We start from the raw sequence: 17299 nt of genomic DNA on the forward strand, positions 1-17299 counted from the left end.
TTGGTGTTTGCCCTAGCTTATCTCCAATCAATCAGGCCAATGTAGTTTATAAACTCTTTGGTGGCATAAATTGAATAATATTTATTTCATTATCTTCAGAACCTAGCTTGGTGCCAGGCCCCTAGCACAGCCTTAATAGAGAACCGTCTGATGAACTGTTAGAATGAACGCATGTCTACAAGTGCTGGTCTTTGGTTCTTTCCACCAATGAGGAGGAAAACCAGTTCTAGATTTGGGAATCAATACCATACCTCCAGCAAAGACTCTACTCTTGCAAGTATCTTTTTCTGTCCGGGTTTTTATCCCCTCTAGACTGCAACAGAACTTTACTTTCTGGCGTTATTATCCTTAATCTCTCCACCTTACAGCCTTCATATTAGGGCCAGATAAAAACTCTCATTACAATACATTGCTGTGTGACAATTTAACCAAAAACATAGTAGATTAAAAGCTCAATTTTTTATATCTTATGGATTCTTCAGGTCACGAATTCAGACAGGCCCTGGGACAGCTTGTCTCCGCTCCACAATGCCTGGGGCCTCAGCTGGGAAGACCTCAGTGCTGGGGGAGATTCAATGATGGGGGACTAAAATCATCTAGAGGAATCCTCACTCACAAATCTGGCCAGTCATGCTGGAACCTCATCCGGGCTGTTGGTGGAATATCTCTCCATTTGGTCTCTGCTCGCTCATGGCATGGTGCCAGGGTTCCAAGAAACACCTTCCCAAGAGAACAAGACAAATTTATTTTTTATGGCCTGCGTTTGGAAGTCATATGATGTTACTTCCGTTGCAGTCACAGGCCCACCCAGATTCAGGGGAAGGGGACACAAAACCTCTCAATGGGAAGCATCCATGCCACATTGTAGGAGGAACATGTGGGATGGGAGATCATGAGGCTTCATCATCCTAAAACATCACTTTAATCCTCTTTTCCCACTACCTACAGAGAAAAAATTCTGGCATTGAAGGCATTCTACAGTTTGGCCTAAAATGCCTTTCCTCCTTTCCTCCCTTTATTGACGTCTTCACTCTAGCCAGACTGAGCTACTCTGTCACCCAAACTTGTTAACTCATTTTTACTTCTGCTCTTTTATCTCAACTGATCCCTCTTCTTTTGACCTAATAAATTCTACCTCTCATTTAAAACTCTTAATGCTTAATTCGTCAGAATGAACTAAGGTGGCAGGGATCCTCAGAGAGATTCCATAAGTTACACTGCCACCTAAGGATGCTTTCAGAACACCACCTGTCTGGGTGTGGCCCTTGCCATTTTGCCTTGGCTCACCTCCCTGTGTGCCTGGGAAGCAGAAATGAAAGGAGAGACCTCAAACCACAACTCATTCCTAGGTTACCTCCTTTTCAAAGCTCAGATCCCTCAATAATAATTTTTTGCCCAACATGAAGAGGACGAAGTCCCTACCCTGTGGACCTCTTCTTGGAGGAGACTATGATCAAATGACCACACATCAATTCAGACCTAGTCAAGCGTCTAGCTCGAAGAAACTTAAAACATGAATAGTAGATAGTTTGCATAGAGACTGAAGCCAGATGAAAAAAAGAGTGGAAAGGAGAGATGGATAATGAACACATAAATAAACATGACAATTTCTGTACAGAAGATAACGGTGTGTGTACGGTGATGGTAGGGTATTGCTTTAACTAGGTTGGTCAGGGGACTCCTTTCTAACGAGGTGAAAGAGGAGGAGACTAAGGTGAAAGTTCTCCCAAAGGTGTAAACCCCATCATAATATGCTTTATATGCCCCAAAAGGCATGTATCAGCAATAAAAGTGGAAGACAGATTCAAGAAGGGAGATGATAAGAGGCAGAGTGAAGGGTAACGTCTGACGTGCTTGGGTCCGTTTTGAGAACAGGGCAGGAAAGGCAAGCAATTAACAGGCGGTCCCACACCAGTGCTCTCCTGGGCCTATGGCTTAGTGCTGAATAGAAAGCGAAAGTGAAAATAAAGCGCAAACAGTGGAAAAGGGACATTAGCTATAATTCCACTTCCTCCTTGGCCAGGGTCTTCCTGCCCCGCTCCCCGTGTTCTAGTGCCCTCTCATCGGGCTGAGGATCCCTGCCACTGCCTCCGAACCTCAATTCCCCAGCTCCCACGAGGCCAACGGAGCGCTCGCTCCGCCCCCCAGAAGGAGTTCCGCGTCCTCGACTGCCCCGCCCCCCCCCGGTGGCTCTGCGCACGCGCGGGGGCCATATTAGCAGCGGATACTCAGGCAGTCGTGGTGGATTTTCTCTGGCGGAGAAAGAGCTCCGTGTAGGCTCTTCAGCGTCTCCCCTCGGTGAGCCTTTGCCCCTTGCGCACTCGCGGAAGCTTGGCCGCTCTCTCCGCGGGCGGGGATCCTGAGCGTCGCGGCAGAGCTGGTCCCGGCCTGCAGCGGCCGCCGAGGAACCGTGGACATGATGACTCTGCACCGGCTCCTTGGTGATGGACCGGCCGCGGGACTGACTCCGGACGGCCGCCGTCGGGCTTCTCTGCACTGAGCAGGCACCACGGGGCTGGGGACGCTCGAGCGGCGGGGCGGGCATGGGGCCGGTGGGCAGGACAGAGTTGTAGGGCTGCCTCCGTCACTGTAAGAGTCCGTAGTGAAAGTAAACCTGCGAGAAAGGAGGTGCAGGTGAACTCGTCTCGGGCCGTTGTCCTGCGTCTGGCGTGGAGATGAGAAAGTTGTGTTCTCTCGCGAATCAGAAGCCCCGGCCGTCTCCTCTCTGTGCTCTCCTGGCTCTCTGCTCAGGGCTAGCCTTACCTTTCACCTGCGTGTTGCAGCAGCCTCATAACTGGTTACCCTGCCCCAGTCTTCACCAGCCAGAGCGATCTTTCTAAAATGCCGGTCAGCTCCTGTGGCTCTTTGGCCCAGCATCATTCTTTGAAGCCCCATTGCTTAAGAGATAGAATTCATAGTTTTTACCTGGGCACGCGGGCCTTCGGGACCTGATCCCTACTTATCTTTCCATTTTTAATTACCGATATTCTAGAATTTGGGAAAATTGGCTCTGGAGGCCGAAGTTTCGCTTTTCCACCAAATCACGCTGAGCCCCAGTGTTGTCTTTTGCAGTAATAGTAATGATGCCAAAGATTACCATCCCGCTCCTCCGCTTCATAGTTCAGGACCCCGTATCAGTCTCTGGAGAAAGCCTAAGCCTCTTAGCTTGGCATTCAAAGCTCTACATGGTCTGGATACTTGCTTAGTTCTTTCGTTTTTTCATATTTTTTTTAACTTCAGCAATTTCTCTCGCCCATTAAGCTATCCTGCCTCAGTGCCTTTTGCTCAAGCTTTCTCCTCTGCCTGATGCCTTTCCCTTCTTTCTTCCCCTGTTCTTCCTCTTAGACCTAAATGTTATCAGCCTTATTTCTGCCTCTCCCATCTCTAATTTGGGCTCATTTTCTGTATGTGTTTCGCAAAAAATACTTTATTGATTTTCTCCAAACCTCTTCCCACTCTATTCTTAGTGCCTCTGTTTCCACATTGCTTTATAATTGTCCTTCTGTGTCTTCCTCCCTCACCTGGCCACCAGACTGTACGCTCTTTAGGAAAGGGATTGCTCTTACCCATGCTGGCATTCCAGCATTTAGCATAGTGCCTGGTGCACCGTAAATGTTGGCTGAATGAAGAGAGTGAAGAAAACATTTTTTTTTCAAGTCAAGAAATGCTTTTTAAATTGTAAGTTTTGTTTTAATAATCATCCTATTTTCTTTTTACAGGAATTATCATAAAGTTCAGAAAACATGGTGAGTTAATACACATGCCAGTAAGCTGTTGCCTGATAAATTGTATTGCTTGTACTCAGCTTACAGACTTGCATGAGAAAATTGAAATGGAATGATGTCTTACCAGTTTCCTCCCACTCTCTGAATTTTGTATACCAGGATGTGTTCTGTAAAATGATTTGTGGGTTTACAGGAATTGGCTTACTAAAAGTGGGTAGGAATTACTTGTATGTTTTTCCTTTGCAGTCTCGAAGATATGACTCCAGGACCACTATATTTTCTCCAGAAGGTAAAATATAAATTGTTTGATCTGTCTCAAATAAAAAAAAATTTTTTTAAGTGTTTGAATTTTAGGGGTGGGTGGGGAATCTACAAACTTTTTTTAATACTAAGTTGTTCATCCTTTCTGTAGTTTGAAGTGATGATCACCAGGTTGATTATGTACATTATAGGACTATGAGTAAAAGTGGAACTCTTGTTTGTAGCCCTCCAGTGTTGTTGCTGATTTCTCTTGAACCAGTGGTGCAAGAACAAGGAAGAGAGTCTTGGTTTCTCACTGCTTTTGTCTTGTAGGTCGCTTGTACCAAGTTGAATATGCCATGGAAGCTATAGGACACGCAGGCACCTGTTTGGGAATTTTAGCAAATGATGGTGTTCTGCTTGCAGCAGAGAGACGTAACATCCACAAGCTTCTTGATGAAGTCTTTTTTTCTGAAAAAATTTATAAACTGAATGAGTAAGTGAAATCTTAGGGAAAACATCTCATCATATTTTGGGAGGGCTATTCCATGTGACATGATAGAATTGAACAGTTTGTTCTGTTTTTACTTCTGAAATTTTTTCCTTTTAACTTATTTGCTTGAAACTTCCTTGAGGCCCAGGACCATATGTTATTCTTTTTAAGTGCAGGGTCAAGTACTTAGTGGAGAAACAGCATTGTATAGTGATAAGAATACAGGCTTGGTAGTCACACAGCTTTGGGTTAAATCTGGACTCCACCAATGCAAGCTGTGACTTCACACCCATTGTTCAACTTCTCTGGGCTTCAGAGCCTACTAGAGTGGTTGTGGCAGTTTAATGAAATAAAATAAAATGAATGAGATAAATTAGCACAGTGTTTGGCATATGGGAGGCCCTCAAGGTATTGTTTATAATAATGGTTACTCAGGAATTATTTTGAATTATACTGAATCTTACCAAAGAACAGGCCTCCTGAAGGTCTGGGAAAAGTTTAGACAAGCCCTGTACACTTAGTGAAGTTTCTGTTACAGTTGGGTGTTCAGGGCTTTGCAGCTAGCAGAGAGCTGGATTTGCTCATTGGAGACTTTCCCTTCAGTAGTGAGCCAGGTGAATTCTGATTATAGGGCCTTTTTGATACACTCACGCAAGAAAGTGTCATCCCTCCACAGAGTCACTGTTGGGCCCCTCAGAAGCTTGCAGGCTTGATTAGGCACAGTGCCAGAGGGTGTCGAGGCTGTAGGAGAGCCGGGGCAGCTTTCAGGGAACGGGGGGTAGAGAAAGGAAATGCATACTCCCTGTAAGCCTAGCCCTGAGCTTCCTAGGCAGGCTTATAAAATATCCTGCCCTTCGGGTCCCCTCACCCTCACCCCCATCAAGTTAGGCCTTAGGAGGTGAGAGTACTTACTACCCAAGAGCGTGGGGTAGTCTGTCTTCCTGTCTGGCAAAACCTTTTTCTTCCTTGTGGTTGAATCTTCTTGGGATTTACCCTAGCTTCCTAGTGTTTATTCTCTTGCCCTGTTCACAGGGTGGTGATGGTAAATACATCTGTTGTGAAGAACTTAAGTGTGCATTTGTTTATCTTATGTGTTGAATGACATTAAGTTGAAAGTTTCCTACAAAGATAAAACACACATAGGTTTTGTCTGAAGGGTGTAGCAGCTGAGAGGAAGCATGGTGAATTTCTAATAGAGCTTAGTACTTTCTAAAACTTGTAAAATACCCCTGGTAAACATCTTCCCTGCTTACAGATAAATGTCTTTCTTTTCCTCAAGGGATATGGCCTGCAGTGTGGCAGGCATAACTTCTGATGCTAATGTTCTGACTAATGAACTGAGGCTCATTGCTCAAAGGTATGGTCATAAATAGTATAATTGATGATATGTAAAATTAGTTTCGATGTTTCTAAGAACTCATTTTTGTAAAGATTAAAGTCATTAAAAACCTATTAATTGCAAATTACATTGTTTTTTTCTTTAGCCAAACTTGTAAAATATTAGTTACTGTATGATTATTAAGATGTTGCCATGCCCTCTACTCTCCCCCTTTAGATTATTTATAAGTGACTATTATGTTGACCCCATGGCAGAGATTTCTTTTCAGAGGGTATTTTGCTTAGAGTGTGTATATAGAGTGTTTTAGAGAAAACTATTCATATGCCAGTTTCTTTATCCTAGGTATTTATTGCAGTATCAGGAGCCAATTCCTTGTGAGCAGTTGGTCACAGCACTGTGTGATATCAAACAAGCTTATACACAGTTTGGAGGTACTGAAACTTTTGGAAATTTTATTCCCAAAAGATAAAACGTTTTATGAGTAATAACCTTTTTGAGATGGTAAAATGAAATTGAAAATGAAATAAGTAGACACTTTTCATACATTCTCACTTCGTGAACTAACTGGCTTCCACTATGTGGACTATCAAACATTTTATTAATAGACTATTGAAAGGCCAAAATAACCTTTTCAAATGAGGAAACAAATTGCTTTTTACATAATGATGAAATTTAGCACTGGTCCTCTTTGTCTTTATTCCCTCTCCTGGCTGCATCCAAATCCTAGAAACAAAAGTGGAATTTTTGATGGAGCTTATCTGTGGTGGCCAGAACACAGAACAGTTTATGAATGCTTAACTTCACAGAAAAGGGGTTAGCCACTGAGCTCAAGTAACCATAGTGATACTAAATTTAGATTGTTGGTATGTTTGGCTTTTTTTTTTCTCTGTTAAAGGAAAACGTCCCTTTGGTGTTTCATTGCTTTACATTGGCTGGGATAAGCACTATGGCTTTCAGCTCTATCAGAGTGACCCTAGCGGAAATTATGGAGGATGGAAAGCTACATGCATTGGAAATAATAGCGCTGTGAGTATTTTTGTGTTGCTATAGAATGTAGCGAAGGGTCTAGTAACTGCCATAGTTTTAAAGTAGTGATGAGTGTAAACAACATTTTAAGGTAGCTGCAACAGCCTTAATGTGATATGAAAATATCTGTGATTTCTATTGGTGATGAAGTCACAGGTACTACTAATACTACTAGGGTTTATTGCCTACAGTAATAATGAAAGGAAGTGCTAATTTTCAGTTAGAAGTTGTGAAAATAAGATCTAGTTCTCCAGTCTCCCACATACTAGTTCACAGACCCCCTGAATTCAATCATGGATACCTGGGATTCATTCATAGATCATCAACATCCCTCCTTCACACCCCTATCCCATGTCAACCCTCCCTGCCATCAAAATTGTTTATGTTGGTTATAATGCCGATAATAATTCAGACATTATTCATGTTCCTAAAAAACTCAAAAATTTAAAGGAAATTCTCTATGTTGATTCTTCCTTATGTTTTATAGGCAGCTGTGTCGATGTTAAAACAAGATTACAAAGAAGGAGAAATGACTTTGAAGTCAGCTCTTGCTTTAGCTATCAAAGTCCTAAATAAGACCATGGATGTTAGTAAGCTCTCTGCTGAAAAAGGTAATTTATGTCCACTCCTCTAATTTGTTTGCTTAGTGAGGGAATTGATTGAGTAGGCCTTTAACATGTTATCATAGTGCACTGAAACAGCAGCCCTATAAGTTAGGTGACCTTACAGCTATTCCCTAAGACTTGACCAAGGTCAACACTGACAAGTTCTGGAGCCACCATCCCACACTACATAACAAGCTTAAGGACTTGAGCCTGAATGTTCTCAATATTCATAGTTAAATCTGATCCATGCTATTTTATCTTATCGACTTCTTGACAATGATACCTATGCTCATGTGTACATATAATAAAGAATATGAAAGTAATTATATGGTTATATATGTTTGGTGTACTTTATCAGAGGTATAACATTTGCATGAGTTGTACCCTCTGTTCTTCTGAATCTACTGATCTCTTATGTTAAGCCCATGTTTGCAATTGTAAATGCTTTATTTAGCGAAAGTTATATGACCATATAAAACAATATTTGTAAATAATGTTTTTCAAAAATTGTAGTAAATTAACGTATTGATTTAGTTTAGGATAACTTAGCTCCTGGTGTTGCTTTAAAAAATGCCATTTACTTGCAGATTGTCCTCTTGTCTACTTCTACCTAATTTCAAGGAGGCACTACTCAATTTTCCCTTCTCAAAATTTCTCCTCCTTTTGGCATTAGTCTGCTTTTCTCATCCATAGTCATGGGAGCTGCTTTTCATGCCTTTGTTTTGAAAAGTTCATGAAAAATAAGTGTAAGTACTGGTTAAAGATTTTGGCTGAGCCTTCAGAAGTTCTAACAAGGAAACTGGTTCCTTCTGGTCAGGCCAGCTAGAGCAATTGGCTGATTGTACTTTTTCCAAAAAAGTAACAGAACAGCAGCTCAGAAAGTTAGTATGGGTGAAGATAAAGATGATATTAAAGTAAAAATATTCATAAAAACATTACAGTATTGAAGGTATTTTGTTTCCATGAAAGTATCCATGAATTATATTAAGCAGAAAACTTGGAAAAGTGGTGTACTAAGGCTCAAATGGTATGAAGAGATTAAACTGTGGTTGCTTATTAAGTGTGTTGGCTAAGTATGGCTGCCTGTATTACAAGTGTGTGTGTTTGCTTCTAGTGGAAATTGCCACACTAACAAGAGAGAATGGAAAGACAGTCATCAGAGTTCTCAAACAAAAGGAAGTGGAACAGTTGATCAAAAAACATGAGGAAGAAGAAGCGAAAGCTGAGCGTGAGAAGAAAGAAAAAGAACAGAAAGAAAAGGATAAATAGAAGACAAAATCAGGGATTTTATAACTCATTTGGGGCACCATTTCAGTGTAAAAGCTGTCCTATTCTTCCACATTGAGAAAGCTTTGACTTTTTTTTTTAACTTGTCTAGTGGGAAAATAGGATGGTACCAACTGAATTGGGTCCTTGTTATTGCTGTCCAGGTGAATATTGTAATGATGATTACTCTTTATGGACATCTTAATCACCCTCCCCCTCTTTTTTTTTTTTTTTGAATAAAACTTGGAAAGAATGGAAATGGTGAAGGAAAAAATTCTCTAGCAATAACTGTTAAAGATACCAGGATTAATAGGGCTGTGGTCTTTTCACGCTTTATGTATACTGTCGCTACTCTTGCAGTTACTTTTTTTTTGGCTGCTTTGCGTCTGCATTGCTGCGCGCGGGCTTTCTCTCGTTGCCGCCGAGCCGGGGCTACTTTTCATTGCGGTGCATGGGCTTCTCATTGCGGTGGTTTCTCATGTTGCAGAGCACGGGCTCTAGGCACAGGCTTCAGTAGTTGTGACCCATGGGCTCAGTAGTTGTGGCTCGCGGCTCTAGAGCACAGGCTCAGTAGTTGTGGCACACGGACTTAGTTGCTCTGCGGCATGTGGGATCTTCCCGGACCAGGGATCGAACCCGTGTCCCCTGCGTTGGCAGGCGGATTCTTAACCACTGCGCCACCAGGGAAGTCCAGTTACTTTTAAATAAGATGTTAAAATGGACAGAAATGTAAACATCATAAAAAGAGAAAGATGGGAACTGTGCAGTGAAGATTTTCTATTCGTCGTTCCCCTACCATCTTGGAGAACCTGTAGCCCAATCTGAGCAAAATGGAGAGCTGTCCTTCTCCTAGGTCTCATCTGATACTACCCTATCAGAAGTCTATCTAGTGAAATAAGAGTCGTTTGCCAGCCTTTGATATTGATGGATGTTCATACTGGACTTAAAAATTGTGTGTGTGTGTATGCACATACATACGTGCAAACATAGTAAAACGTGAAATGTAGAATTAAAATGAAAGCCCTGTGTATCCACTACCCAGCTTCAGAAACAAATTAATCAGTACTTTTGAAGCCCCCTGTGTGTCCCTTTCAGGTCTCATTCTTCTCTGTTTCCCTCTACCCCCGAGAGGTGACCACTGCCTTGAGCTCATCATTCCTGTAAGCTACGGGTTTTCCACTCTGGTTTTCTGCCCCTCTACTCCAGGTGGTCCTGGTAGGTCTGTCAATCAGATAATCCCACTCCTTTCACAAAGGTGAGCACATCACTCAGTCTGGCCAGATTACCATGTCTCCAGGGATGGGTTTGAGAATGAACATGTGGGCTGAGCCAAGGCAGACTTGATGTGTGGATGTGAGGAAAGAATACTGAGGATCTTGCATTAGGACCAGCTCCTCCCAGTCGGCAGCCCAAGCCACGTGGAAGGTTATGCAAGAGAAACTAAGGCCACAGGGGAAAAGGAACCAAAAGATGAGAATAGTTCAGTTTGGCCAAAGAGAGCTCCATCGCTGAGCTTTGCTTAGGATGCTGTCACTTAGAATAGAACCCTCTGATGGAAGTGCTGTAGCGCAGTGCTACTTAAAAGTGTGGTCTGTGGAGCATCACCTGGGTGTTTGCTAGAAATGCAAATTCTAGCGTCCCATCCCAGGCCTCCTGAATAAAAATCTTGGCATAGAGCCCAGCAATCTGTTTTACCAAGCTCTGCATGTGTTTCTAATTCATGCTGAGGTTTGAGAAGTGCTTTGCTGCATATTGGAATCATCTGAAAAGCTTTTAAATTTCTTTGTACCCAGGCTATACCCCATACCAATTAAAGCAACCTCTGCAGTGGACCCTGGCATTATCATTGCTCGAAATCTCCCTGGGTGATCTAATGGACAGCCAGGGATGAGAACCAGTGCATTGAGCCATAGCAGTGTTGTCAATCAGATATGGGGTCCCAGCCTAATCCCTCATTAAGTGCTCTTAAGGAATAGCAGTGTCTTGGAGTTTTCTGCACGTGGTGGTGTTCAAGATATTTCCAAGCCCCTTTGACATAGTGCTTTTTGAATCTTCTAAATTCCTCTTTATACAGTTGATTCTTGTTCGTGGTAGCCATGTTCTGTAAAGTCAGCATGAACGCTGAATTAGCAAATCCTGAGCCATTGCTCCTAGTGAAATAACAGGTTAGGTTCCTTTGAGCCTCTGGTTACAACACTTTCATCAACAGATCAATACATAACCTTGTTTTATGTGTGTTTCTGTTTAGAGACATTTAATGTACGTTGGTACTTCATTAATATTGAACTCATGGACAACAGCACTTTAACTCATATCTAAATGAAGCTTATCTAATGCATATATTTTCTATGTAAGGCACATCACAGCCGCCTTGTGTTTAGGAACACTAGCGAGCACTATACTGAAGGGACATTTTAAAAAGTGAAATCACCAACAAAAAGCACAAAAATTCAAAAAGCATAGCACAAAAATGACCAAAAGAACACTTGTTTACAGTATGAGCTGAAGCAAGAAGGCAGAGTGGACCCTTGTTTGACTTCAGCTGGGAAAATGGACATCAGGCAACAAATATTTCCATGGCTCTGTGCGTGTCCACGGTGACCAGGAGAGCACTGTGAGTGTTGGTTTTGGGGTTAAAGGCAAACTTTCAAATGCAGAATCTGTACATAATGAGGGTTGACTGTATGTCGTAAAATGACCTTTCAGTCTCGCTATGCACAGAAGTAGAGGTAGATAGAGAAGTGAACTGGTAAATCCTGTTGGCTTTATCTCCAGAATGTGTCTGGAATCCAACCATTTACCACCGCAGGTACACTGATCCATGCCACCATTCTCTCTCACTTGGACTATTGCTACAGCCTCCATCTGCTTCCTTCCCTTCAGCCAATTCTCAACACAGCAGCCTTTCAAAATGTAAGATTGTGCTACTGGTTTGCTCGAAACTCTCCAGTGGCTTCCCTTCTTGCTCAGTAAAAGCCAGATTCTTTACACTGGTTTACAAGGTGCCCCATACTCTGGCCCCTCTGCTACCTTCTCTTCCACCTTGTGCTCCCTTCCTCACTCTGTGTTCATCAGATGAGCCCCCTTGTTCCTTGAAATACCAAGCCCTCTTCCATCCCAGGGTCTTTGCACTTGCCATTCCCTCTGACTTGGGAATACTCTTCCCCTGGGAACATGAGTATGGTCCACTCATCTCATGCAGGTCTCTCATTCAATGTCACCTTATTTGGCTACTTCCTACAGAAGAGCAGTCTATTCCCCACACACTCACATTCTCCTTCTCCCTGCTGAGTTTCCTCCATAGCACTCAACACCATCTGGCCTGTTTACTGTCCGTCTACCCCACTGGAATATAAGCTTCCAGAGCAAGGACTTTGTTTCATTCAACAGCTATGTTCCAGTTCCTAGAACAGAAACTGGTACCTATTAGGCAACAAATAAATATTGATGAAGGAATGAATAGTGGCTCTTGATATGGTGGAGTGAAATCCTAAAATACACCTCTTTTCCATCCAGGTCAGTAAAACTGGTGGGTTTTCCATATTCTGATCACTCCTTCAACAGGTGCTTAAAGTTGTGACAACTTCAAAGACTGTAGTGGGTAAGACAGCTTAGCATATTTTACCACCACATTAGAAGCAAGTCTTCAGAACTTCACCCAAAAGATGGGCAAATTTTGACATATTCACCCTTTTGTTGAAATAATTTCATACTGTGGGGGAAAAGTAGAAGGTGGGGTTGCAGCAGGGGCTATTCTATAACTGGGTTTTTTCCTGCTCTTGGGCTGACTGCTAGCCTAGATTCTCACCCAACTTCTTTTTCCTCTGTTCTGTGGTGTATTTTTAGCCCTAGATTGCAGACCCTTCTGGTTCCTGATGACGCATCCCAAATGTAAGCTTAGCAATCCTCATCTGAACAGGGGCACTCCTCCACCTACAGCAGGCATTTCATCCTCTCACCTGGGCAAAACTTGTGGGTTCTCACAGGGGCACTAAGGGTACAAGAGCACCTTAGCAGAAACAAATAGGAAACCAAAAGACTAAAAGTTTCAAATCTTGAGTCAAACTTTAAAATCAAAATCTTGAGTTGATTTCATTTTGGTGAGTTACAAATCACATTTTTAAAAATAAATCGTGGAAAAAAATCATGTTCCTGCATATAATTTTATTGCTGGTGTTTTTCTTAATCAGAAAATAAGACTCTGGAATTTCTACAGTCCAGCACTTTGAAAGTTCCATGAAAGTATTTGTTCTAGCAGTGCAAAAATATTCTACATTCTGGAAAAAAATCAGAAAGTGGATTCATTTCTTTATTTCTTTATATTTACCATGTTCCTGGTAATTTTAGGTGATGTGGATTCATGGATGAGTAAGACATGTCCTCAGTTCTTTTCTTTTTTTTAATTGAAGTACAGTTGATTTGTAATGATTCAGGTGTACAGCAAAGTGATTCAGTTACATATATACATATATTCTATTTCAGATTCTTTTCCATTATAGGTTATTATAAGGCATCGAATATAATTCCCTGTGCTATACACTAGGTCCTTGATGTTTATCAATTTTATATATAGTAGTGTGTATATGTTAATCTCAAATACCCAATTTACCCCTCCCCTCATCCTCAGTTCTTAATGTGCCGTCTTGCAGGAAAGGCAGGGCTGTCATCAACTACTTAACAATGTGGAGGATGTGCTAGACTCCAGGTGGCTGTACACTGAGGTTAGGGAGTAAAGGCAGAAGGAACTGCTTGTGTAAAGGCCTGGCAGTGGGAAAGCTTCACATTTTTATGGAAAATCAGTCGCTGAGCAGAGCTAGAGCATAGCTCGTTAGGGGAAGAAGAGGAACAAGAGGTGAGGTTGGACACGTATGCTAAGGAGAGAAGACAGCTTCACAGATCTTGGAGTTTGTGCTCAATACAATGCAGAGGCTGCTGAGATTCTTAAGTAAATGAGAGAAACAATTAACACTCTAACTCTTGGAGTCCAGAAGATGGATTAAGTAGGAAGAGACATAAGGCAGGGAAACCAGATAGGAGGCTACCGAAATAGTCAGGCAAGGAAGGATGAGGGTCTAAGAACAGAGAGGAGGGAGGCTCCCACACAGTGAGGGATGAGAGAGAGGGAGTAGAGGATGACTAGGGTCTCTAACTCAGATAAGTAGTTACAATCTAATTTAAAAAGACATTAAGTGAATATGATGAACTACTCTTAAAATTTCCTAACGTCTTTTTTCTTATTGCTGTTTTGGCTTAAAACCAATATCCCTGGGAGGGAAGAATTCTGCAAACAATATTGCACATTATGCAGTGAGTAAAACCGTGTCAAATGCTTTATTTTTCTTTTTCTTCCAGATATTGTTCATTTGTATTCTTTTGTGCACTGTCCATCTCCTTTGCTCAGTTTTCTATCAGAGCATTTAACTTCTAAAAACTTCATTTTTGATGCAGGTATACTGAAGGCTTTTTGTGTTTATGCAGGCAAAACTATCAATCATTTATAGTTCTTGTTGTTAGTATCATGCATATAAAGATATTCCCCATGCCAAAGTCTATAACATACTTCTAGTAAATTTGTGGTTTTATCACTTTTATCATGCGCAATTTTATTTATTTATTGTTTGAATTTAATTTATTTTATTTTATTTTTGGCCACATTGGGTCTTCATTGCTGCACGCGGGCTTTCTCTAGTTGTGGTGAGCGGGGGCTACTCTTTGTTGCGGTGTGCAGTCTTCTCATTGTGGTGACTTTTCTTGTTGTGGAGCATGGGCTCTAGGCACTTGGGCTTCAGTAGTTGTGGCGTGTGGGCTCAGTAGTTGTGGCTCGCAGGCTCTAGAGCGCAGGCTTGGTAGTTGTGGTGCATGGGCATAGTTGCTCCATGGCATGTGGGAACTTCCCGGACCAGCGCTCGAACCCGTGTCCCCTGCATTGGCCGGCAGATTCTTAACCACTGCGCCACCAGGGAAGCCCCTATCATGCGCAATTTAAAATATATAATTGGTATCTATTTTTAAAAGGCACTATTTAAGTTAATCATGCAACTTTAATTCCATTGTTCAGGCTAATTGGGAATTGTCCATTCTTTTTTTGGGGGGTTAGATATTGTTTTAATGAGAATTATAAAAGACCAAAACCATTATTTTGCAAACTGCCCTTTTTTTAAACAAATGATTTGCTTTTAATTACAAATACTGTGTAAGACGATGCCTTCTTTTGCAAAACCAATACGTACAAGAATAAATTTTAAACAGATGTGATTTGTCCAAGATATTTGGGGGGAGGAAGAGAGCCTGATTTTTTTTCCAGTATTAAAAAAAAGTGAGTCTTCCCTAAACTTTCAAAGAAAAAGTTTGAAGGTATGACTCAACTGGAGGAAAAAAAAGAGAGAAAGACCATCTTATAGCTGCTTTAAATAGCTTCTGATAATTCTTCCGATGTTACCTTTCCTTTCCAGAACCCATATCTTCACAAAATAGTTGAATTTAAAATATTTCTAATGAACTGATTAATGGGGGAAAAAGAACATGAATGAATTCAGAATGACATGAAATAAGATAGCTATTTGCCTTTCTTGGTTTATATACTTATTTATTTTTTGGTAACAGCTTTATTGAGATATAATTCATAGACCATACAATTCACTCATTTAAAGGGTACACGTCAATGACTTTTAGTATAGTCACAGAGTCGTACAACTATCACCACAATCTTAGAACATTTTCATCATCTGGGAAAGAAATCTTGTACCAATTTGCCATCACCCCCAGGTCCCTCCTCAGCCCTACACAACCACTAATCTACTTTCTGTCTATACAGAGTTGCCTATTCTGGGAATTTCATATAAATGGAATCATATACTATGTGGTCCTCTGTGACTGGCCTCTTTCACTTAGTGTAATGTTTTCAAGGTTCGTCCACGTTGTAGTGTGTATTGGTATTTCATTTCTTTGTTTACTAGATGAGAGAAATAATAGCATGAATTCATCTCCTTTTATTACTGAATAATATTCCATTGTGTGATTATACCACATTTTATCTATTCATCAGTTTGGGGACATTAGGGTTGTTTCTGTTTTTTGGTTATTATGAGTATTGGTGCTTTGAATACTCATGTATATGTTTTTGTGTGGACATGTGTTTTAATTTCTCTTTCTCTATATACCTAGTAGTGGAATTGATGGGTCATATCTTGGTTAATTTTTAATCCATATTTACACTATACATTCATATTAACTATTCAGATTTTAAAAGGAGTCTACTTTCCCCTATTTTCTCCTGTAAGAGCCCAATAAAAATGGGAACTGGATTGACCCCGTGAGTAAATGTACATATATGAATTCATTAGTTATCCTTGAAGTAGGTCTCACAGTTGGCAGGAAGAATGTCTTCTCTAAGTTCCTTTATGCCTAACACTAGGAAAGGCCACGTCTTTGAATCTGTACCCAAGAGCCTTATATAATAACATTCTCTGAAAAAGTCAGTCCGAATGACTTTGTGAGAATACAAAACGAGAGAATCCGGGGTAAATTGTCTTCTGAGTCCTAAACAATCTAACAACTTGCTTTTCCCGATCACAAAAGCAGTACATGCTCACTTTGGAAAATACACAACAAATTAAATAATAATTGCCCTTACTATCTTGCCCAGAGTTAGCCACTGTTAACTTATTTCACTGGCCCAGTTTAACTGCAGAATAACTGTACTGGTAGACTCCGGCAAATTACAGAAAAGCTATTTTATTTATTTATTTATTTTAGGTTTAATGTGAGGTTTATTTATTTATTTTTAAATTAATTTTTATTGGAGTATAATTGCTTTACAATGTTGTGTTAGTTTATACTGTAAAGCAAAGTGAATCAGCTATATGTATACATATGTCCCCTCTTTTTTGGATTTCCTTCCCAGTTTGGTCACCACAGAGCACTGAGTAGAGTTCCCTGAGGTATACAGTAGGTAGAAAAGCTATTTTAAAATAGTCTTAAAGGAGAATTTAAAATACGTTTTTTCCTTTTCATTGCTCTTCTAAAGCATTTTGCAGCCTTAGAACACCCTGTTTCTCAATGCAACAGAGTAGAAGCTATCATTTGTTGAGTACACAAATGTGTCAGTTACTGTATATTTATCAGTGCTAATTCTCACCATAACCTTGTAAAACATTTAGTATAATTGTAGCACTGAGGGCCTACAATGTGCCCAGTGATTTAGAGGCAAACTTTCTATTTATGTAGCTGAGAAAACCAAAGCTCAGAAGAGGTGAGTCACTTGTGCCAAGTCACACAGCTCCAGTGCCACCACTGCAGTGCAAGCCATTGCTGTCATCCCTGGCCTGGGCTTCTATGGGAGCCTCCCACACTTGTCCCTCTCCAGCCCTTTTCCCCTTAACTTCTAGAGTGTTTTCAGTTTGTTGAAAACTAAAGAATACTTGACGTCACCTGTAAGGAAAAGGATATATTTGATCCTTGGTTACATCAGATCTTCTCAGTCACTGGTGAAGCAGAGTTGAAATTGCTTGTTGTGCTTTTGATGCCCATTTGATCTCTCCAACACTCTGCGAGATAGTAGATTGGGAAATACAGAAAGTTCTTGACATGTTGGGGAGTGCAGTCT

At 41.0% G+C, this 17299-nt stretch overlaps 1 protein-coding gene across 2 annotated transcripts; it reads left to right on the forward strand.

The window, feature by feature from the left end:
- The first annotated feature begins 2190 nt into the window (after window positions 1–2190).
- On the forward strand, window positions 2191–8953 carry PSMA4 (proteasome 20S subunit alpha 4). Of its 2 annotated transcripts, none has more exons than XM_061181852.1 (9): window positions 2191–2298; window positions 3720–3746; window positions 3972–4014; window positions 4299–4461; window positions 5738–5815; window positions 6140–6228; window positions 6693–6823; window positions 7311–7434; window positions 8543–8953. In XM_061181852.1, exons 2-9 carry the CDS (start codon window positions 3744–3746, stop codon window positions 8695–8697), a joined length of 786 nt encoding a protein of 261 aa, XP_061037835.1. In that variant the 5' UTR covers window positions 2191–2298; window positions 3720–3743; the 3' UTR covers window positions 8698–8953. The 2 variants fall into 2 exon arrangements, with proteins under 2 accessions (XP_061037835.1, XP_061037836.1); XM_061181853.1 differs by lacking the exon at window positions 2191–2298 and adding an exon at window positions 2318–2504.
- The last annotated feature ends 8346 nt before the right edge of the window (window positions 8954–17299 follow it).

The sequence above is a fragment of the Eubalaena glacialis genome, chromosome 2, assembly GCF_028564815.1.
Source record: "Eubalaena glacialis isolate mEubGla1 chromosome 2, mEubGla1.1.hap2.+ XY, whole genome shotgun sequence".
Lineage (NCBI taxonomy): Eukaryota > Metazoa > Chordata > Mammalia > Artiodactyla > Balaenidae > Eubalaena > Eubalaena glacialis.